The sequence below is a fragment of the Rhineura floridana genome, chromosome 5 (assembly GCF_030035675.1).
Source record: "Rhineura floridana isolate rRhiFlo1 chromosome 5, rRhiFlo1.hap2, whole genome shotgun sequence".
NCBI lineage: Eukaryota > Metazoa > Chordata > Lepidosauria > Squamata > Rhineuridae > Rhineura > Rhineura floridana.
In genome coordinates, this window is record NC_084484.1 from 160,341,349 (window position 1) to 160,365,948 (window position 24,600).

A 24,600-nucleotide genomic window follows, 5' to 3' on the forward strand; every position below is an offset into this window, starting at 1 on the left:
ACAATCACCCAATGCCATTCTCTGAAAACGACCCTACAGGTAGGATCAAAACCACTGTAAAACAGTACCTCCAATACACATCTCACCTAGTCGGTAAAGAATGACGTTTTATTAAGATTGTAGAGAGAAAGGCAACTCAGACAATACTTTATCTGCTGAAAAAGGAAAATTTAATCTAAGAAAATAGAATATAAGAGGGATTCAGCACAACAAATTGAAAATTTATCATACAAATTATATAAATTAAAAACTTTAGCATCACTCTTAACAGCTCTATCCCAATAGCTGTATCCCAATAACAGCACAACTAACCACCAATGTTCCCCCAAACAACTTCATTTAAGTTGCTATTAGTCTGTTCATTTGGCAAGTGAATGCAAAACCCTGCATTTTGTGAGAATATATTAAATAGTTGGGAGACAAATTAAGAGCAAAGACTTTAAAAGTGGCAAATCCAATTAAACTCTAGCTACAACTCTAGCCATAAATTGCAATCTGAATTTCAGTGGGTTTGGGGGGGGGAAAGGCTAACAAGGATTGGGTCTCTTGGTCTAACTCAGCAACAGCCTCCAAAAGTAAGAGAAACTGTTACAGTAGAAATGTCCCTGTGTGCTTAGTAACAAAGTGTATTACCAGTTTCTTTGTTCCTTCTTGAACTTTGATGTACAGGTTCTCAAAAGCCCTTTGCTGGAGCTTCAATGGAAGAGCTTTCAGTAAGCCAGGAGAATCTCTCATTTTCACATCTTGAAATAAACTTATGGTAAAACAGGGAGAAAAATAAATTTATAATAATTCACACGTCCTCTGTTTTACAAAACGAAGACATTTGTATTGTATGTAATTCTGAGGGCCTCTCTGTGGTTCTTGGGTTTCCCCCCTAGATATCTTTGTGACTAAGCAGCACTCACCTATGTCCAAGAAGACACAGATAGCACTATGAACACTGTACTGGCTCAAATGTATAGTACTTGGAATTCCTTCCCAAAGGATATGCACATGGATTTTTGCAAAATAGTCTAGCTGTTTCAATATCTGTCTATTCCATCATGTTCTTTAAAAGTTCTCTGTAAACTTCTGAACTCAGTATTTTACTAGTAATATCTATTTCTCCTGCTCAGCAACAAAATTAGAGTAGGATATCAAGTCCTACTCAAGAGTCTTATAGAACTTCCCTAAGTGTTCATAATGCTTTCTGAATGGGTGCCTGGACTGTTTACTTCTAGTTGTATGTCATTTTGTAAGGTGGTAAAGAAAAAGTAATTTTGAATGTCTAACCCTTGAATCTTTAGAAGCAGTCATTATCAACTGGCGTACCTGGTTATTGATTTAGCTGCAATCATACAAACTTGAAAACTGCTATCTGCAAGGAAGTGGGGGAAAGCATCACTCACAGGTAGAGTTTCATGTTTAACATTAAGCACGGCCCACTTTGAATGAGGATCAGCCTGGAGGAAAAGATAAATTGTCAATGCTACATTTTTATGGAACTTGGGAAAGCCAACAAACTTTTTGTTAAATGTTTCTGGCTCTTGACTTACCTGAAGTAAGGCTTTCATACAATTCACTAAGGCAATTCTTACTGGAGCTGTACATTTTCCTTCATTTGCTAAGTGCCTGGAACAAACAGTATTGTATAATAAATTTCAAAGGGGCAAAAGAGTCTAGTTTTTGCAGATCACTCAGATTTTTTAAAAAAAATAAGCGAATTATTTCTTTTCAGGCTTCAAAACGTCTTAGCTTGTTTTTAATTAATGCAGAATTCAAGCGAACTTATTATGAACAACAACTTGGTGATAAAACTAACATTGCCTGTTGCTTCCTTCCTGGTAGCAAAGTGTTATTTTTCTAAGCTAAACATTCATTCCCTCACACTATTCACAACTCATTCATATTACATGGAGGCCACTGAATAATAGTATACTTTGAGAAAAGTTACACTACACTGTAAAGGCAGTTTATAAGGTGAAGACAGATAATTTATACTTGGAAGCTTGACTGGTGACATTAAAGGTCACTTATAAAAGGAAGAACATACATGAGTACATCATAAAAAACCTAACAGTCGGTTCAGTCAATCACCTCAGTGTATTAATAACTGAGAAAAAAAGTTATTTTCTCCATTCATTTAAATTATCATAGAATAGTAGAGTTGGAAGAGGCCTATAAGGCCATCAAGTCCAACCGCCTGTGCAATGCAGGAATCCAAATCAAAGCATTCCCAACAGATGGCTGTCCAGCTGCCTCTTGAATGCCTCCAGTGTCAGACAGCCCACTACCTCTCTAGGTAATTGGTTCCATTGTTGTATGGCTCTAACAGTTAGGAAGTTTTTCCTGATGTCCAGTCGAAATCTGACTTCCTGCAACTTGAGCCCATTATTCTGTGTCCTGCACTCTGGGACGTTCTAGAAGAGATCCCGGCCCTTCTCTGTGTGGCAACCTTCCATATACTTGAAGAGTGCTATCATATCTCCCCTCAGTCTTCTCTTCTCCAGGCTAAACATGACCAGTTCTTCCAATCTCTCCTCATAGGGCTTTGTTTCCAGTCCCTTGATCATCCTCGTTGGCCTCCTCTGAACCTGTTTCAGTTTGTCTGCATCCTTCTTGAAGTGCGGAGACCAGAACTGGACGCAGTACTCAATATGAGGCCTAACCAGTACTGAATAGAGGGGAACTAGTACTTCACGCAATTTTGGAAACTATACTTCTGTTAATGCAGCCTAATATAGCATTTGCCTTTTTTGTAGCCACATCTCACTGTTGGCTCATATTCAGCTTGTGATCAACGACAATTTCAAGATCCTTCTCACATGTCGTATTGCTGAGCCAAGTATCCCCCATCTTATAACTGTGCATTTGGTTTATTTTTCCTAAGTGTAGAACTTTGCATTTATCCCTGTTGAATTGCATTCTGTTGTTTTCAGCCCAATGCTCTAGCCTATCAAGGTCCCTTAGAATTTTGTTTCTGTCTTCCATGGTATTAGCTGTACCCCCCAATTTTGTATCATCTGCAAATTTGATAAGCATGCTCTGTACCTCATCCAAGTCGTTAATAAAAATGTTGAAGAGCACTGGGCCCAGGACCAAGCCCTGTGGTACCCCACTCGTTACTTCCGCCCAGTTTGAGAAGGAACCATCGATAAGCACTCTTTGAGTACAATTCTGGAGCCAACTGTGGATCCACCTGATAGTTGTTCCATCCAGCCCACATTTAGGTAGCTTGCTAATCAGAATATCATGGGGCACTTTGTCAAAAGCTTTGCTGAAGTCGAGGTATGTTACATCCACATCATTCCCACAGTCTACCAAGGAGGTTACCCGATCAAATAACAAGATGAGATTAGTTTGGCAGGATTTGTTCTTCATAAATCCATGTTGGCTCCTAGGAATCACTGCATTGCTTTCAAGGTACTTACAGATTGACTGCTTTATAATCTGCTCCAGAATTTTTCCAGGGATAGATGTTAGGCTGACTGGTCTGTAGTTCCCTGGTTCCTCCTTTTTGCCCTTTCTGAAGATAGGGACAACATTAGCTCTCTTCCAGTCCTCCAGCACTTCACCAGTCCTCCATGATTTCGCAAAAATAATAGAAAGCGGTTCTGAGAGTTCTTCAGCCAGTTCCTTCAATACTCTAGGATGCAGTTTATCGGGCCCTGCCGATTTGAACTCGTTCAAAGTGATTGGGTATTCCTTGACCGTTTGTTTATCAATCTCAACCTCCAATCCTGCCCCTTCTACTTCATGTTTCCTGGGAGGGTCATAGACCCTTTTTTGGGAGACTGAGCCAAAGTAGGAATTGAACACTTCTGCCTTTTCTTTGTCATCTGTTATCATTTTGCCATCCTCATTGAGTAGCTCTGCCACCATTTCTTTTCTGTCTTTTACTATGGACATACCTGAAGAAAGCTTTTTTGTTGCTTTTAGCATCTCTTGCTAACATCAGCTCACTTTAGCCTTCCTGACGCCATCCCTGCAATTCTGTGATGCCTGCCTATACTCTTCCTTTGTGGCCTGGCCTTCTTTCCACTTCCTGTATGTGTCCTTTTGTGTTCTCAGGTCATCTCTAAGCTTTTTATGAAGCCACATTAGCTTCTTCTGCCGTTTTCCCCTTTTTTTCCTTGTTGGAATTGCTTGCCACTGAGCTTTTAGAATTTACTTTTTTAGAAACTCCCAACCATCTTCAACTCCTTTTCTCATTAGGGTGGTTTGCCATGGAACTGTACTTACAATTGTTCTGAGTTTATTAAAATCAGCATTCCTGAAGTCCAGGGTGCGCATATGGCTACTCTCAGCTTTTGCTTCTGTTAAAATCAAGAATTCAAGTATGGTGTGGTCATTTTCCCCCAGAGTTCCTGTAACTGCCACTTCATCCACCAAATCATCTCTATTGGTTAGAATCAAGTCAAGGATAGCTGATCCTCTGATTGCTTCCTCCATTTTCTGTACGAGAAAGGTATCTCCGACACAAGTCAGAAATTTCTTGGAGGGGCCGTGTTTGGCAGAATTTGTCTCCCAACAGATATCGGGATAATTGAAGTCCCCCATTACTACTACATCATGCCTCCTCGAAACATTGGCAATTCGCTTTTCAAATGTTACATTCTCGTCTTCTCCTTGATTGGGTGGTCGGTAGTAGACTCCAAGCACCACATTCCTTGTATTACTTGCCCCATTAATTTTAATCCATATACTCTTGGTGGAGCTACCAAGCTCATCTTCCTGTATTTCTGTGCAGGGATATAGATTTTTAACATATGGTGCGACTCCACCTCCCTTTTTATTCCTTCTGTTCTTTTTGAACAAGTTATATCCTTCAATTGCTGTATTCCAGTCATGGGAGTCATCCCACTAAGTTTCAGTTATACCTATCAAGACGTAATTATCCTCCTGTATTACGAGTTCAAGTGTGTCCTGCTTGTTTCCCATGCTCTGTGCATTAGTATACAGACAGTGAAGACCATGTGATTTGTGGCTTGGCTTCCTTACTACATTTTTCTGAGGACTGTTACTGGGCCCTATTAGAGCCGATCTCTTTGTTCCCATTACTGTGCACAAGCCTTCATCAGTCATTACCACCAAGTTTACATCTCCCTCCCCCTTAGGATTCAGTTTAAAGCCCTCCTGATGAACTTCTTCATGCTGTGGCCAAACACATTCTTCCCAGGCCTGGTGAGGTGCAACCCATCACTTACCAGCAGTCCTTGGTCCCAGAATCCAAACCTCTCACATCGGCACCACCTTCGTAGCCATTCATTCACACAGAGTATTTTTCTTTCCCTTTCTACTCCTCTTCTAAGTACTGGAAGGATAGATGAAAAAACCATCTGGGCTCCAAAGTCCTTGAGTTCCCAGAGCTTGAAAGTCTGATGTGACTTCTTCATAGCTCCATTTGGCAGTATCATTTGTTCCCACATGGATGTTGGTGGGCTTGATGAGTGATGGCAACCCTTCCGTCACATCTCTAATCCATCCTCCTGGTAGACAGCATACCTGGCGAGTCCACGGATGATCTCGACATACTTGGGTTTCAATCCCACGCGGTAGGGAGTCTCCCACTATTAGTACTCTTCTCTTCTTGTTGTGGGGTGTGGTTTAATTACCCCTGCTTGATTGAACTTCAGCCTCTTGCTCGTTGTCACACGGGGTCTCCTGTAATTCTTCCACCACAGGCTGCTTACTCTCATCCTCGAGTGGTTGGAAGCGGTCCCATAGTTCCACTGGGGAAGGGTGTCTTCTAGCTCTTCTGCTCGTAACTGTCACCCTTTCCCACGGAGTTTCTCTACTTCGTTGTTCCTCTCCAAAGCCGTCTCCTCTTCTGCTACCACATGCTGTTGCTCTTCCACCTTCACTTCTCTTTGCTGCTGTTGTTCCAGCGTTCTGTCTAAGAACTCCTCATCTTCTTATAGTCCTCAGTATGCCCACCCGCCATTCCAGGCCTCTCACTTTTTCTTCCAACAGTGCCACAAGCTTGCACTTGTTGCACGTGTACGCCATGTTGGTCTCAGGCAAGAAAACAAACATGGTACACACCTTGCAGGTCACAACAACTGGAGTTTCCTTCCCGTTCATACTCTCTTCTACCTTTTGTTTCTTTCTAACTACTTGTTTTGGAGTGTCCTTCGGAGTGCTTTGTCCTGTCCTACTTCAGGGTAAACTTGAGAGTCCCACTAGCATGTAGTGCACTGGACAAGAATTAGTAATATTTTTTTTAGGGACCTCCCCCTTGACCTCCCCTGTCAAACTCCTTTGTCAAACTCCTGTTAGCTCTCCCTGTTCGCTCGCTCTCTGAAAGCTGGCTTGTTTATATGTCCTCACCTGTGGACCAGCTGAGACAGCTCCCTCTGCTCTGCTCAGTTAGGAGTCAGGAAACAGAATCAATTATGTTATGTTTTCTTATGTTCTGTTATGTTTTCTTGAACGTTTGTTGGAGCTTAGTCCCAAGTAACGGTGCACAGGGGATTATGGCTTGAGTTGCACTGACTAAGGCTGCAACTTCTTTGTAAACATTGTTAGGATCAGAGTGTTAGTCACAACTAATCTTAGCTTTAGGCAGATTGGGATCACTTCATACCCTGAAGTTTGAATCTAGAACCGTGACCTGAAGCACACTTTGGATCAAATATGACTGAAATCAAAATACGTGTTATATTTGCATTCTCCTAATCATACTTTAGTCTAGTATGTAATCAGTTTTTCTTCTGTTCTAACTTTTACACTGAGTCATTGTCAATGAAAAATAAAAAAACTATTGAAAAACAGTATAAAAGAAGAAACAAATTGCTTCCTCCTCCCACTCTTACTACTTTGTTTCAAAATGTGATAAAAATGCTGAAGGAGAGATTCCTCTCAAACATACCTATGTTCACAGCACCCAAGGTGAAACTGACAAGGGAAGCACATTCTCCCTCCTCTTGGCATGAGGTTAAGTGGATAAAACCTTTAGCTAATGGGACAGGGACAGCATCTGTGGCCATTAAAGAGTTCTGGAAATTTCTGTGGCAGGCTTGCATATGCATAGACCCAACATATGACATTTATCGGTCATGAAGATGAGACATATATTTTAGGACCCACCCTGTTTTGTGATTTAATGCTGAATATTAAAATTGTTGTAACCTGCCCTGGGACCTGTGGGTGAACGGTGGATAATAAATGTTGGTAATAAGAACAGCAACAACTTACTTATTGCCAATAATAACTTACTCCTGAAATAAAAGGTCCAAAATTTTCTTATACGAAAAATATTTTCACTATACTTTCATGTACCCAGAGACAATTCACATAAAGAAAAATAGTTGCAAATGGCCATATGATCCAACCCTTTATGTTTCTTAGTAATTACTACAGCTGACAACTTTATGACTATGAAATTAATTGCAGTTGAAAATATGCTTATCATACCAAAACGCTCCAACAACAGTTAAAAGCTGGCCCTGGGCTTCACTTAAATCTTCAGTATTTGTTCTGGCAGTACCCAAAGTGGTCACCATAGGAAGGAGATTATGTAGAATTGCTGAGCAAACCTCTTGATCTCGACGATAAAAGGAACATATATCCCTGTAAGAAAAAACACAAGTATGAGCAAATATATCTGTAAAATAATATTAATGAAGTAAGTATTAAACAAGATTATTTTCTTACGAAAGGGGCTTGAGAAGTGAGACAATGTGGTCTTCTGGCAAGGGATTTTCTTCACTTGGGAGCTCCTTCAACAAGACTAAGTACTAGTGCAAATTAAAAAAGCACCAGAAAGTATTTAATGCTTTTGTTCATTTATATTACAACAAGATTTTTCAATTCCATATACTGTATATTAAGCTGCACACTTGTATATACATGCTTAGTTTATAGTTATTTTATATTTTAATGTACAATAAAGCTCATTAGTGCCAAAATCACACAACTGCAGAATAATTTACAAACGCCTATACATATTTAATGTTTCAAGATCATCCAGGAACAGTCACCTATTGCTAAAACAGTTAAATAGCATTTAACACACTGCATGGCAACAAGATTTAAACAGAGTAATTTTTCATCATCATACTCACCACATGCAGATGCAGTGGCTTCATATAATCAAATGTGTTTTCCTCAATTAGCATCAAGAGTTTCCTCCAAATTTCAGATGCTCTAAAGCAAACTGTTTGTACTGGGACTGTTGTGACAGCTACACACAAGAACTTTAAAATATCAAGGAGCAGCAAGTCCTGCTTAGTCAGATGTTCTTCTGATAATGGGCTTATGGCACCTGTAAACAAAATGGTATAGTGCTAAATAAAAGAGGTAAGGCATGCACTTCCAAACATGCAGCGGATATGTGCCACGAAGCCACATCTACTACAGCTTGGCACGCATACCCAAGCACTGAAGGCACATGCACACATGATGAAGGAAATTACTGCACCTGGACTAGGGACACACAAACCAGCCTATTTCCGGTCTATGTCCATTTCACATATGTTGATTCTTAAGTCTATTATGAAATGTTTCCACATTAATACCAGATTTTTTAAAAGTTTTTAAAGAGCTTTTAAATGAAAATTCTTATTTAAATACGCATTTTATCACAAACTAGGTAATTATATACATATGTTATCTCAATGTGTGCACTGCTAAACGTCTTTTACACAACACATGAGCTGAGAACTGTATTGCAGAATTCAGATACGTGAGAAACTGAACAATAATCTAGAAGTTGTGAATTAGGTCACTCTGCTTAAAAATGCGAATTGAATGAAGTTGTCCTCCATCCCTAACCTGGGCTGCTACATTAAGAGTAAAGCAATTTTATAATAGTTATGACAGCAAGTATGTCAAAAGAGCCAGTGTGGTATAGCAGTTAAGAGTGTTCGACTAAGACCTGCGAGACCAGGGTTCAAATCGCTACTCAGCTATGAAGCTTGCTGGATGATCTTGGGCCAGTCACAGTCTCAGCCAAACCTACCTCACATGATTGTTGTAAAGAGAAAACAAATGGAGAAGAACCATGCACACCACCTTGACCTTCTTGGAGGAATAAATAAATGGGAAACTGTAATAATAAATGTAATACTAAACAAATAAAGGGTAGATGCAGTATCAGTGTTGGAGGAAGCATATGCACATCTTACAAGTCTGGTAGGCCTAGGAAACGTTAGTGTTTAATATCAGCCATGCCACAGATTGTGTGCCTTTGAGAAAGATACACAAATTCTTTCCTGGTTGTGTTCGGGGAAGGGCTTACTCAGTGGTAGAGCATCTGCCTTGCATGCAGAAGGTCCTAGGTTCAATCCCCGGCATCTTCAGGTAGGGCTGGGAAAGACTCCTGCCTGAAACCCTGGAGAACTGCTGCCAGTCAGTATAGACAATACCGAGCTAGATGGACCAATGGTCTGATTCAGTATGACAGCTTCCTATGTTTCTGTGTTACCCTAAGCACTAAGTTTACACTGGAAAGGCAGGGTATATGTCCTTTAAAAAGATTAATTTTTTTTATTTGTACAGCTAACTTCCCCCATCACCTGTGTTTTGAAAAAAATATCAGTCAGCACATATAGAAATAATTTTGCAAGTGGCTTTCATTCAGAAATTATTTGTACCCTATCATCACAGTATTTTAAGCCTGATACAATTCTAGAGCAAGTACTTGAATGGTACCCAAAAAAGTTTCTAAATCATTCATTTGTCACAAAACTATACAAAGAGCAGCTTAAAGATACCTGTCAAAGTTTGCAACTCTCCACCCTCATTTAAATCGCTATCATCCAAGTTGGTCCGGTTTTCTCCTTCTGTTCTCTTCTCTTCTGGATCATCTTCCATTAAATCCACTTCTCCAGCTTCACTTGCCTTCCCAGTAAAAACCATCTAAGAAAAGTTATTTATTTAGAATTCTTTCATCATATCTATATTACAATAAACTCAAGGACCCTTGTAAAAAAACGCATAACTGTTTTGTGTACATTTCAGTATATAAAAACTGCACCATCTTTATACAAACCAGAAAAGTGTAATCCCTGATTGCTAAAGACTTGCTTCATCAAGTGTGTCTTCACTTGCCTGTGGAAGATCACTGATTGATCCCAGCTAGCTCGTTTCAGAGCTGGGACCTTTACTGAGAAAGCCCTCTCTTTCACCTTGCAATTCAAGCAAAGCAGAGAGATGGAATTTACAAATGAGCATTCTGGATTGTGCTCAACTGGCACAGAGATTAATATTCCTTCAATTACAAAGTAACAAGCCATTCAGAGATTTAAAGGTCCACACCAGTGTCCTTAACTGACCTAGAAGCCTACATGTAAACAGAAGCCTACTGTACTGCATTATCTTTATTTCAGAGCTACAATTATGAGAGATAATGGTCAATATCATATTATAAAACAGACCATTGGTCTCACCTGGAAGGTGGTTTTCCCAGATATCATGCCATCACATGGGTTATAGCACCATCCAAAGACAAGAATGCACAGGAGTCAAGACCCTAGCTGCTCCTTCCGGTCCCACTCCGGTTCATTCAAGATAAGGCTGAAGTGAGACATCTTGACTCCTGTCACATATAGGACAAACAGAACAGAAAGGGAAAGGGCACTGCCCAAACAAAGGAGCAGCAATAACCAGAACACATACACAAAGGTCTTGACTCATTAACACATTATAACATAGTCAAATTAAAGGAAAATTACAATGAAGGCAGCCTTCATCAGGGAGGGCTGTGATGGCACCTTTCAGGTGAGACCAACAGTCCATTTTCCCCAGATAGCATGCCATCACGTGGGATGTACCAAAGCAGCCCTAGTAGGTAGGGGCTATCTGCTGCCTGAACATGATAAGCAACCCATTGCAGAACATGCCTCCCAAAAGAAGCATCATCAGAGGCATAGCAGTCTACCTTATAGAGCCTGATGAATGCAAGAGATGCATTAGTTGCAAATGCAGCCATGGTGGCTGCAAACCTAGTAGAATGCGCCATGATATAGTGAGGCACCTGAAGCTTGAAGGAGTCCCAACAACAATAGGTGGATTTTGTCTCTTTATTGCAAGTATATAAACAAGGATTAAGTTAGCCGTATGTCTTGGGTATGGCAAATGTAGACCTTGAAGGCTCTGTGGACATCTAGAAAATGCCCTTGAAGGCTCTGCGGACGTTTAGAGAATGCCAGGCTTTTTCAAGCGAGTGAGCAAGATTAGGACCAAAGGACAGCAGTACAATATCCTGGTTACCATGAAACACAGAGCCTAATTTGAGTCAGAAGGATGGATCAGGGTATAAAACAACTGAGTCCTTATGAAATACGCAGAGATGACGGCCAATGACAGTGCTCCCAACTCTGACCCCCATCAAGCGAAGTGACATTCACTAAAAAAAGGACCTTGAGAGAAAGCACTCACAAGCACACTGTTCTGAGGGGCTCAAATGGGGGACATTGCAGTACTTGCAGCACGTTCTGTAAGCTCCAAGATGGAAAATGATTCCATACTACCAGATAGAGCAAAGCAGCTCCCTTCAGAAAAAGTTTAACTAGAGGATGACAGCCCATCTGCAAACCTCTCTGAATGAACTGTAGGTCCCGTTGGACAGCGGCTTAGAGGGTTGTAGCCCACGGGAGGTACACCAGCTGAAAAATGCCAACAGCGTACTCTGCCTAGCAGGGGAATGGGAGAAACGCGTATAGGATGCCGTCCAGCCAAGGAGACAGGAGAGCATCTACAGACTCGGCCTTTGTCTCTAGATACCTCAAAAAGGAGGAACACTGTTGGCTATAGCCTCCACTTCCCCAGAATCACTTGCTGCCTGCTGATCCAATCTGCAGTGACATTCAGGACCCCACTGAGGTGGTCCGCCCTCAAGAGCAGCAGGTGACTCTTGGCCCAACAGAGTATTAGCGAGCCCTCCACCTAAAGAGTTTGAGCCTTGCTGCTTCAAGTGCAATTTCACACAGGCGTTGTCTTGACTGCAAGTGACAAAGGGCCAGATGGACTGCCCTCAACCCCAGCCAGTGCACTTAAGTCAGGTTACACAAATTGATAAAATGGAGTTTAAAACTGCTATAAGTTGCCAGGGGATCCGCAGATGAAGTTCAGGACTTGACTGAAGAAGCACCACCTTCCAGGACAACTGCACCTCAATGCATATATGCCAGTGTAACCTTGAGTTTAGTTACACAAATCAAAATGGCGAAGTAAGCCTTACCAAAGACTAAATGGAATTTTAAACTGTCTTAAGTCGCCCAGGAACCTGCTTGTGAAGGGCAAGACTTAACTGAGCAACCAGCTTAGTTTACATTATTTTGCTAAGTCACGTTTACCCTGGAGGGTAGCCACAGGACCCTTAAGAGCTGCCAAGGAAGTCCTTGGATAAATCCAAATATTTACTCAGACAGTTATGAAGAGCTGCAACTGTTCAGAGAAGCAAATTGGAGCTTTGCATTGTTGCCTTAGAATTAGATAGGGCAGAAATTCTCATGTAGTTTACAGAGCTGTATTTAGCTTAATTCACTTATCTTGCTTATTAATGTTTTCCCACTGGGATGACAATAAGATCCTCCTCTGTAAGGAAGTCAAATTACAGTAAGATCCTCTTCTGTAAGGAAATCACTGGATATTATGAAGGGCTGCCAAAATTTACACAGAGCTTTGTGAAAGGCTGCAACTGTTCAGAGGAACAGACAGGAGCCTTGAGCTGAAGCTCATTAGGCAATTTGTATACCCTCTCTACGCTGAGGCTCCCTAAGAGAGCCATCAGGTTACGAAGGGCTGCAAAAGTTAACACATAGTTATGAAAGGCTGCATAAATTTACACAGATAGTTATGAAGGGCTGCAACTGTACCGAGGAACAGATTGGAGCTTTTGAATTAAAGCTCATGAGTCAGTTCATATACCTTCCCCATAGAGGAACCACCAGGTTATTTTACAGTTGCCTCTGAAAGTGCCTGCTGCGGGCCTTGAGAAAGCTGGAGCTTTGAGCTGAGACTCATGAGGCCATTCACATACTTTTATTACACCAAGAATAGCCACCAGTTTATTCTACTGTTGTCTCTGAACATGGCTAGCTGCTGCTCAAACCTTGGGAGAACTGGAGCTTTGAGTTCACTACACTGATGTCTCTTGCAGGAACCAGCAAGTTATTCTAGCGTGCCTTTAGAAATAGCCTGCTGCTGTTCAAGCCTTGCTACTCTGAGGCCCCCTAGAGGAGCCGCAACATTATTCTATTGTTGCTCCTGTGAACAGCCTGCCACTGTTCAGGCCTAGTAAGAGAGATAATCAGGTCTCTTAGAAATTAACCTACTGTTGTACTGCCTCCAATAAAAAAAGGTGGAAATACCACTCAGCCGAGGACTACACCATATCTCTGCCCAAAGGTTCCGAGCGGAAAGACTAGGCCCTTTCACAGTCACTAGACAGACTAGGACCAAGTGGGAACAGAGGTACCATAAAAATGGTGGGAAACCCCTCAGCAGAGGCCTACACCAGCCTTTTCCCAAAATGCAGCAGAGGGTAATAAAACGCTGCCAATTTCTCTCAACCACAAGCAGCATCGACACCAAACGTTGCTGCTCTGGTGTAATTTCTGAGGAGGGACACTTGGAAGGCCCACATTTGGCTGCCCTGCTTACCTTAGGACCTGAGGTAACCAAAGTGTCACACCTAGGGAGAACTGAACACACAAGGTGAAGCCACAATTGCAGTTCAGTATTCCTCCCAGTGGGAGATCGATGGAACTGATGACCGATGAAATGGCTACTGCTGCATATCACTGTGCTGTGCCTCAAATAGTGATATCCATAAAAACAGCACAGGATGCCCCAGCCATGGTTAACACACACAATAGAGGGGAGCGGTACCAGGCGTTATATGGATAGATTCTTGATTAAGCAACATACGCACGAGTAGAGGGACATGGTGGGAGGCCAAAAATAACCACACACAGTAGAAGGGAATGGTTTGACCTCTAAATGCAGCCAAGAAATGCAGCCAAGGGCAAAAATAACTGCACACAGTAGAGGGGAGCGGTTTGAGCTCTAAGTACAGCCAAGAAATGCAGCCAAGGGCAAAAATATTGCACACAATCAGCTGAAATGCCACCAAGGGCAAGAGTAACTGCACGCAGTAGAGGGAAGCAAGGACAAAAATAACCAGACACACAGTCAACTGCAGCCCATGCAAAGGTACTTGAGCGGTTGGCAAAGGGCGAAGTCGTGTATCTATAGTCACTAGATGTGCCTGTTGAGGTAGTGACATGACAGCATCATCAAACTGGTAATTGGGAGCTGAGGAGGGCCCCAACCTGGCAGTGCCAGAAGACTGAGTCCTAGCCTTTGTGATGGGCTCAGTGGCAGGGGAGGACAACACTAGAGACTGGCGAACCAGCAGTGCAGGTGCAGGAAGCTGGTGAGCAATGGAGGGGTGCATTGGAAAGTGGAATAGGGCTGCCAGTCTTTCTTGACCAGTAACAGAGACCTCTGATCTATCCTGCTCCACAGGATTTGTGGCCATAGCAGAGGACACTTCGAGCGAACTTGGAAGGGAAACCTACTGTGCCCACCTGGCAGTCAGCTGAATAAAGGAGTGCTTAGTTTTGGCAAGCGCCTTAGAGTTGAGGTGTTGAAGTGGAAACACAACACAATGCTGCTCCACCTCAGATAGCATACTGACAGAATCCACAATTGGCTGTGAACCTGACATGGTATACACGACACAATAGAGGGGTGCAGTACATGGTGAATCTAACACTGAGGCACCTGCACACAGTAGAGGCACCTGCACAAAGTAGAAGGGTGCAGTGATTTGGGGTAAGACACTGTATGCATACACACAGTAGTGGGGTGCAGTACCTGAAGTCCAACTTTGGACACCCTGAGCTCCTGCCCTTGCAGGGAGGAAGGGTGGGATATAAATCAAATAATAAATAAATAAAACTCACTCACAAGAGGAAGAGTGCGGTGAATCTAACACTGAGACACAACACACACACATGAAGGAGGGGGTGTAGTGAATCTAACCCTGAGGTGCAACACATGCACAAGAAGGGTGTCGTGAAATTAACATTGAGGCACACGGTAAAGGAGTGCAGTACCTGAAGTCCAACACACGCAGTAGATGAAGGGTGCAGTGATTTCTCACACACACAGTAGAGGGGTGCAGTACCTGAAGTCCAACCCACCCCATAGAAGAGGGGTGCAGTGATTTCAACGCTCAGATACACACGGTAAAGGATGTAGTGATTTCATGCTGATAAGCACGCACACAGTAGAGGGGTGTGTTGGTTTAGGGGCCCAGGCCCACACACAAAGTAGAGGGGTGCGACACAGCCCCAACTGCACATCAGTAGTTGGGATTTTTTTTTTAAGTATATATATATAAACCCTCCCTGTCCTCTGACCGAATTAGGAGGAGGGCAGGAAATGGACAAAATAACAGAGATGACGAGAAAAACAAACAGGAACTACCAAAAACTTTTAAACAAATACAGCAGGAAAATTCAAACAAAATGGCAGGTGAGAAGGCAAAGGCAGCAAAGGCCAGCCAAAATGGTGGCCAAGCCAAGCAGGAAAGTCCTAACAGCCTGGAGCCGCTGCCATGAGTTCCAAAGGGCTCGCCTCAGCCAGCAATGTGGCCATGGGGTAGAAGCAACGTAGAGACGCTCACTACTTCAGCAGAAAGTGAAAAAATGTGAGGGAGCACCGCTGCCCCAGCAATCAGCCTGAGCCACAGCTGCAAGACAGGAAAGCGTTAACAAGTGCTGCCACCCAGTGGCTGATCGGAGCTGCAGCCTCGAGCTCCAATAAAGGAAAGACCTGGAGCCCCACCTGCCAGCCCCGTTCCTTGGGGAGTCTGCGGGGCTGCAGCCGCAAGCTCTGTGAAGGTGGAAAACAGAAAGATCTGCTCTGCAGGCCCTGTGAAGAAGCAAGGAGATCTGAGGGGCCACAGCCACAAGCCCTGTGAGGGAGGAAATGAGATCTGCGGGGCCACAGCTGTGAGCCCTGTGAAGGTGGTGGAGATGACGAACAGTGAGAGCTACGGGGCTGCAGCTGCAAGCCCCGTGATGAAGGTGGGGAGGGTTGGGGTTTCACTGCTGGGCCTGGGGAACTGCCAGAGCTTAGAAGGACCCAATAAAGTGAAAATCAATTCTCACACAACAAAAACAAGCACTCTCACACACTCCTCATACCATATACTCCCATAAAAACATACAATCCTGAACACACAGAGAAAAACTCACTACAGGAAGGATAAAGAGATTAGTCTCAGATGAAGGCGAGAATGAACTGGAGTGGGACTGGAAGCAGCAGCTATCTTGACTCCTGTGCATTCTTGCCTTCAGACACTAGATGGCACTATAACCCATGTGATGGCATGCTACCTGGGGAAAATAACTATCTTTAGTTTCTTGATCAATGTAAATATAGACAAGTTCCAGCAACAAGATTAGCATCCTTTGCGAAGCTGGTGCTCTAACGATGTTTTAGATTACAAGTCACAATTAGCCCATGCTGATGGAAGTTGTAGTCAAAAACATCTGGAGGACAGGCTGGCAAACAGGTCCGGTGCTAACGGGCACCCAGGTTGAGCACTGACCCAAGGGTCCAAGAGCTCACAGAGGCTCCTCATCCCCAGGCCTGGTCACCTCCTCCCATCTTGGTTGCTGCAGGGGCCCACCAGTGTCACTGCCACCTCCTTCTGCTTCTCAGTGCTCACCCATCCCTTCAGAAGCGGGAGGCTCCGGGTGCTCTGCCGCAAGCTCTTCCACAGCCACTGCTGCCAAAAGCATGCCAGGCCCCTCCCCCTCGGAAGCAGCCTCCATGGCGTGGGAAACTACACCTTGCAGACACCACTGCAGCAATGGTGTCCGCGAGACAGTTTCCCACACCATAGAGGCCCAACATGCTTCTGGTAGCAGTGGCTGCTGAATGGCTCGGGGTGGAGCACCTAGAGCTCTCAGCCGTTCAAGGGATGGGCGAGTGCTGAGGAGGAGAAGGAGATGGTAGTGGAACTGGCAGGCCCCCACAGCAACAAAGATGGGTGGCAGGAAGAGATGAGCAGGCCTGGCGCTGGTGGTGATGAGGGGCCCACTGTGCCCAAGAGCCCTCAGAAACCTGGAACTGACCCCGCTGGCAAAAGCAGAAGGCAAGCATAAACTGTTCATCAGGATTTAAATTATTAATTTCCTCATCAATTGTCCATTGTCACCTAGCAGCAGCCATTCCGCAGGATAGCAGCAAAAGAGGGAAGGATTGCAGGACCACTCCATCAGCGCAGCTGTCTTCTCTCCTTTAACATTTTCACCCCAGCTGGTCCTAAGAAGAACCTGTAACTAAGACCTTATACCCAAGTTTGCTTATTTCCCCCTCCCTCCCAATCCATTTTTCTTTTGTGTCATGTGTTTTTTAGATTGTTAAGTCTAAGGGCAGTGATCTTTTGGCTGAAGAGAGGCTTACGAATAAATACAATAATAAAAAGCATGTACTTTGCAACAAATCACCATTTAATGATAATGTCTGCAATGTATTATTTCAGGGCAAAACTTTTCATAATTTTAGTGAAATTAAACTTGCTGTTTGCCACTCCGCCACTTGCCAGGGATAAGTAACAAACGAGACATCAAGATCACCAACTCCACTAGTCATACATGTAGCTTCTTACACATTCAGTTCCAGAGAGAAACTTGGAGACTGACTGTTGTCATACCAAGTGGCACATTGTTTCTTTAGGGTAGAAAGAACACAGAGATTCAAGCAACCACCCTGACAAGGTGCAGCCTAGCCAGATGGAGTATAGCAATGCAGCAATAGCAGTGGTTTCACCTTCACATGAACACACACATATACCATCACTACAAGGGTGACAAAAATAGGGCAGGGTTTATTTATTGCATTTGTATACCGCCCCATAGCTGAAGCTCTCTGGGCGGTTTACCATTAAAAACATTAAAAACAAATATACAAATTTAAAAACACATTTTTAAAAAGCAATTTAAAGGGTTGAAAGAGAAGGAGATAAACTAGGAAAGCAAAGAAGAATAGCAGGGAATGGAAGTGTGAATCAGGATATAGGCAACTCCAATTTGGGGGGAAGAGTTGCAATGTATACAGAGCAAGTTGGTTTGACTTTATTCTTCACTCTCAATAGGCATAAGAAAAGGTCAAAGCCAGCATGTTTTTGCCTTTCAAGTGAGGTATCTGTTTTGGGCAATAAAAATGTATAGTATATACTATTTGTAAGGGAAAAGACCATGCCACACACTATACTTACCAGATGTTTACAAATATCTGCAAGATCATTCATCAGCTTTGATGTTAGCAAAAGCAAGAAAATTCCAGACAGGATCTTTCTTGTGCTGTTCTGTCAAGAAAACCCCCCTAAGATCATTAACTAATTTAATTAATGTAATTCTGCAAATCCCACAGACTCTGTTTACCTTACACTGTGAAGTACAACAGTGAATGTCAAACTACTGAGTGTAATCTAAAGCCATAATGCAACAGACATTCTTATTCATCTTGCAAAGTCACTACTAGATCTACAAAGTAGCAGCATCTTCCTTTTCCTAAAATGTTGCTATCAGGTTGACCATACTTAAAGAGAAAGTGATTTCCCCTTCAACAGTCCATACATATAAAAGCTGGTAGTTCACTTTCTTCTAGGTAGTATATAAACGTACTAAGTAAAAATAGAAATGAATCAAGATCGCAAATATTACCAGAAAATATCTTTCAAATCCCACCATGTATACCATAATACTTTGGAATAAATTGCTCCTGTAAAAAGCTGGATTAAGCTTTTGCTCTTAATCTTGTACAATGAGGTTGCTTAAATCCCACTGAAACCAATAGTATTTAATCATTTTAACTAGGCATGGCAATGCAGCCAAGCACTTTAAAACCAATGCAGTTATCATTTGAAACTGAACTAATAAAAATTCTGCAACATGTGTGTGTGTACATGCTCACGTACATGATTATAAACTAACAAATTAATTGGAGAAACATTTTGTCTGCAAATGGAACTTAATGAACTTAAACTACAAGGATTTCATATTTATTTAATTGTGGATTGAACTGAAAAATCTACAAGTATCTTACCTGGTTACAGTTACATGAGCAACTAATACATTGTCCTATTAAAGTCCTTAACGAAACAATGCTAGAATCTTCATTTAGTTTCCTTTTAGACTGAGAAATGCTTTCTCCTGCATAATGAATAAGAGACTATACAAAGACAAAGAAAATGCAATATTTAATATAGACATGTTGTGGACCACATGAATGAGGCTGGTGGACCATGCACGTTCAAGTTTAAACAAGCTAAACAAACCGAATTTTCAGTTTTAGCTAAGGCAATGAACCATGTGAAGGACAGTTATTTTGTCTCTACTAACATTTCCTGGCATGCATGCATGCATTTATTCATTTATATCCCGTCCTTCCTCCCAGAAGGTGCCATGGGTGGCAAACAAAAACACTAAAAACACTTTAACATATCTTAAAAACAAAAGACTTTACAATGTATTAAAACAAAACATCTTTTAAAGTATATTAAAATAAAACATCTTAAAAACATCTTGATCCGTCCACCCCCCCGGCAGGGAGGACTGGAGCCATAAGTCTAAACTTAGAAAGTGGTCTGACCATGACAATGGGGTGACATCCACCACCACCCAATCTCCAGCCCACTTTTCCTCTGGAACGAAAACCAAATCGAGGGTGTGCCCTACCCCGTGTGTCAGACCAGTGACAACTTGAGGCAGTCTTTGGTCGTCATGGAGGCCATGAAGTCTCGAACTGAAACACTAGAGGCATCCCCAGCATGGACATTGAAATCACCCAGGACTATCATTCCGGGCTCCTCCAATACCACAGCTGAGATGGCCTCCGCCAGTTCGGTCAGTTGCCAGGCAGCAGGGTGGACGGTACACCAGCAGCAACCCTAGTTTACTGTCTCCTTGGCCCGACACCAGGTGCAGGCCCTCACAGCCAGCTCCAAGACAGAATGGTTTCCTGGTGACAGATATGGAAGTTCTGTAGACCACAGCACCCTCCCCCCCCCATCCCTGCAGCCTATGCTGGTGTTGCACTGAGTATCCAGGTGGGCAAAGCTGGGTCAGATCAACTTCTCCCAACTCACCCACCCAATTCTTGGTAAACCATGGATGAGTGTGGTCTTACTATGTATTGATCCAGTGTTAAACCAGACATTTACTATTATATTTATTCTTATAGTATTTCTTCTATTTGTTGCCTTTTTCACAAAAGTGACTTAAAGCAAATTACAATGTAAAAATAAACATTAACATCAAGTAAAAGAACAAGAATAAAACAAGCAAATAAAATGCTTATTCATAATATATATAAAGAGGCAGATCCTATTCATCCCACCCCACTAAAAAGATGAGCAGAAGAAGAGACCACAAACATCCCTGAGTACTCTCCAAATTAAGGGCCAAAAGCCTGGGTGAATAAGAGGATTTTTTTGCTTGGCCTCTAAAAACAATGATGGTGTCAGGTGTGCCTTCCTAGCGAAAGCATTCCATAAATGGGGGGCCACTACTGAGAAGGCCTGTTCACGTCACCACCCTCCACACCTCCCCCAGATGGGGCACACGTAGATGATGAACTCAGGGTCCAGGTTGGTTTGTGTAGGGGTCCTTGAGGTACTGGGGTCTTGAGATGCACAAGAGTTTATAGTTCAGAAACTAATTGTTAGCCAATGTAGTCATGCCACGATTGGTTCTCAGACTGTCTTGCTATGGTCAGCAATCGGTTTGCTAAATTCTGCACCAGCTGCAATTTCTGAACCATCTTCAAAGATAGCCCCACATATAATGCATTGCGGTAATCTAACCTACAGATTATCAAAACATAGACAATAGGTGTTAGGCTATCTTTCCCCAGCTAGGGGCATAGCAGGGTCTCTAGCCAAAGCTGTTGGAAGGCACTTTGCGATAAGGCCATTTGACCTTCAAGCAACAGTAGTAGATCCACAAGTATTCCCAAGTTACACACCTGCTCCTTCAGAGAGAATGTAACCCCAATCTAAAGCAGGAAAGGCCCATCCATCCGGACTAGAGAACTAACAGTTCCTCAGTCTTACCTGGATTAAGCTTGTTTATTGGCTCTCATTTAATCCATTAAAGAGGCCAGACATTGATCTAGCACATCCATATCAGCATACTGCTGACAATGTTCTCCAAAACTCCAGATGATCCCACTCAATGGTTTCACGTAGATGTTAAGCATCATTAAAATCTAAGTCACCCCACATGCAAGGCTCCATGGGGCTGAACCCCCTGAAAATGGTCATCCAAGTAAGATCAGAACCACTGCAAAGCAGTGCCGCCCATTCCCAACTCGGAAATCTGCTGAGAGCTCAAGGAGTTTTAACAGAGGCACACTCCCAGTCTCTCCCCTGATAAAGGACATCATACAAGGCAACCAAGGCAATCAAAACTGGGCCTAAACCCTGAGTGAAACAAGATTTAGAAATGGCATTGTGTAATTGCCTGTGATCATAGACACAAAAAGGGTGGCCCTAAAGAGGTAGCAAATTCACTTCCCTCAAACTGCATTTACCAGCAACTAAAAGACAACCAAAAATATTTAGCTATATTAATGAGCTGCAAATGTAGATCTATCTATACTAGTCATTTAAATATTCAAATTTAGGACAATTGACTAGTAAAATGTTACAAGGAACTGAAGTAAAAAGTAAAATGATGTGTCTTTCTAATAACCCATGAGAAGTGCCTGAGACCTGTCTCTTCTTTTGGCAAAAGATTGCTAGTACTTATGGCTTGGGAACCACTAATTTACTGTATTCCTTGGAACGAAAACCAAAAAAGGGCTTACCTTGGCTTTATGAAAAAGCTTTGATTTACATGCTTCTTCTACTGTCAGTATGCCAGCATAGCAATAACAGCCAAGAACACCAGTCAGGAGACTGGCACAACGTACCAGTACTAGGATTTCTGTGGGTGTAGCCTTAAAGTAAAATCAAATACATCATAAGCTCTACGTTAAAATTATACATCATCAATAATTATTTGTATCATTTATATAAGCTTCAGAATACTTTCATGAATTGTAGGCTGCTAAGATGACACACTTATTCTGCCAATATGTTATTTTAGCAGTAGGGCAGTGGTGGATCTACCACAGCATCTGAAGGTTGGGTTTTTTGTTCATTTTTCATTGTGACAGTTCCAAACTGGCATAGCTTAAGGGACAAAGTTCAGGCTGACAATAAGTCCAAAGGGTGGTGCTGCCTTCCTCCTCCTTAGTTTGTGTTGTCCTTCTAGAAATCAGCAGGGAGGATGTGGACAAAACTAGAATTAGCTGTCTCTGCCTGTCATTGGCTCTGACTCCATCTAATGTTGATCTCCCTACCTTCCACCCAACCAGGCCCAATGGGCACCAGCCACCACTGTAAACCACTACTTGTCTGTTTTATTAATTATATGGCACATATCAAAGGCTGCTCACAAATACTCTTGAGAATGGATGTACTTTGAGAGATCTTATCACAAGTGAGTATATGGAAAGGAAAATTGAGATCTAACTTACTTCATGTGAAAAGCTACTAAGAAGTCGTTCGGATAGCTCCAAGAGGTTATGTTCTAGGGCTTCTCTAAGCTTCTGATTAACCATTAATCTGGAACCAGACAGTTTATTTTCAGATATATCATTGGCCATGCTTGTAAAAATGTCTATTTCATCAAAAGTTGTTTGCACATAGAATGCTTCCATTTCTGACAGAGTGGCTTCTTCTGTATCTTGGGCATGTTGCACACTTAATAATAATAAAAAAGAATTACAAACTGATATTTCATGACAGTATTTGTAGCCTTTAAAACCAAATACAGAAAAAACAAAACTCTACTCTTGATTGTGTTGTCCTGGTTGGTAATTAATCATATTTAATTTCCAAAAGATTCAAATAACAGAGTTGCTACCATGTGGACAGTGCAAGCAAAGGGGAACTGCAGCCCTGTCCCCATATAATGAACACCTGCACCCCATATAATCAATTATGAACACTGTCTCCTTTCCCATTGAATGTATGAGCAGTCCTGTTCATCCGATGAAGGGCAGGAAGACAGAGCACCATACCCCAGCAGCAGTTACACAGCCTTATGCAAAAACTCTAAATCTTTGGAGGACCAGTTACAACTGATTTTTACTATGGTGCATTGCTATATATGTGATATTCTACTGTTAGTCCCGCTGTACTCCGATGTGGATGAAAGGCAAGATATAAGTATGAACAAATAAATAAACTGACCTCTAATTAATTAATTACAACAATAATACATTTATTTTTGTTGTCTGCCTCTCACTCAGAATGTGGGTCCCAAGGCGGATTACAAAGATTTAAAAATGCAAAGCATACATAACCATAAAGAAATTTAAAATACAAAAACATACAAAGAACCATACATAAACAAATCCATAAAATCCTTAAAAACATCAAAACGCAGGGGTCCTGTCAGCATTACTACAGCACAGGTAGCAGCTGACACCACATACATTTTGCCTTTGAATTTTACCAGTGGCTTAGAAAGGGAAGCCCCTGTATTAAGTCTGGTCTGCTTCCTGAAGCACTTTGGTAAAAGGCTTAAATAAATTTAGTGCTTGCAGTTTTCTGGCGTAGGTCCTAGGGGACCTCTATAACTGCCTCCTTATTTTAATGATTTTAAGATTGTACAAAACTTTGAAAATGTTCATAATTTTATAATGCTTGAAGCAGGCAATGATGAGAGCAGTGCTCTTTGAATTCTCTCAAAGCCCTCTTGATCAGTTTTGAATGCCAGATGGAGGGAATTTATCCACTATACCAGCAATTCAGAAGTATCTTCTCCTCTTGTCTGATTCAGGCACTTCTCTTACATGAATATTTCTCAGTCTACTTCTATTTGCTTGATCTTACAGCTGCAATTTTCATTCTCTCATGGTCATCAGTATCTTCACCAGTGATGCTCTACAGCCACACTTAAGAGCCAAATTAGCAGTGTCTGAGATCTCGGTGATATGCAATGCAACTTTACTGAACTTAGCGTGAAGCAATTTCAATGCCCCGCCCAGTCCTAAACTAGTACTCCCTTCAAGCTTTTAATCAATATATTCACCATTTTTTCCAATGTGGGATCATCCAGCAGCTTTATACTCCTTGTACTGGTCTTGCCTCGCACTATTCTTGTATCCATAGAACTATCAGAGTCCTCGAAGCACTTAATCTGGCTTTCGAAGGAAAAGAATCATCCGGATTCTGCTCTGTGTGCAGATGCGATCATTGTGCATTCCCCTACTAGCGTTGTGATTTTGGATTGAATTGTTTTGACTTGTTCCACTATTTATTTATAATTAAATAAAAATGGTAATCTTGGCAGGCAGTTAGCTATATACCCCTATCTGCTTCGGTGTTTAAACTGAAGTTTGTTGTTACAGCGGAGAAGGATGAACTGCGGTTAGTTTAAAATTATAGTTTACTGAAACAAACAAAGATAATTCTCTGGTTTCTGATCCTGGCTTGTTTCAACAAGCTATAGATTAAACTAACCACAGTTCTTATTTAAGCAAATTGCAGTTAGTTTAAATCTGGAAACAGATACAATCAAACTCCTCTAGTGCACA

The 24,600-nt window shown here is 42.1% G+C and overlaps 1 protein-coding gene across 2 annotated transcripts in view; it reads right to left on the bottom strand.

Annotated features, from left to right (window-relative positions):
* Positions 1 to 24,600, bottom strand: part of ATM (ATM serine/threonine kinase) — a 169,026-nt gene that overhangs the window by 121,153 nt on the left and 23,273 nt on the right. For both annotated transcript variants that reach the window (XM_061628652.1, XM_061628653.1), the window contains 11 exons: positions 22,534 to 22,759; positions 21,820 to 21,951; positions 19,057 to 19,182; positions 18,227 to 18,316; positions 9,699 to 9,843; positions 8,049 to 8,248; positions 7,639 to 7,721; positions 7,399 to 7,554; positions 1,539 to 1,614; positions 1,315 to 1,445; positions 634 to 754 (listed from right to left, as the gene is read on the bottom strand). In XM_061628652.1, coding sequence (XP_061484636.1) covers positions 634 to 754; positions 1,315 to 1,445; positions 1,539 to 1,614; positions 7,399 to 7,554; positions 7,639 to 7,721; positions 8,049 to 8,248; positions 9,699 to 9,843; positions 18,227 to 18,316; positions 19,057 to 19,182; positions 21,820 to 21,951; positions 22,534 to 22,759 — 1,486 coding nt within the window. The remainder of the gene's footprint in view (positions 1 to 633; positions 755 to 1,314; positions 1,446 to 1,538; positions 1,615 to 7,398; positions 7,555 to 7,638; positions 7,722 to 8,048; positions 8,249 to 9,698; positions 9,844 to 18,226; positions 18,317 to 19,056; positions 19,183 to 21,819; positions 21,952 to 22,533; positions 22,760 to 24,600) is intronic.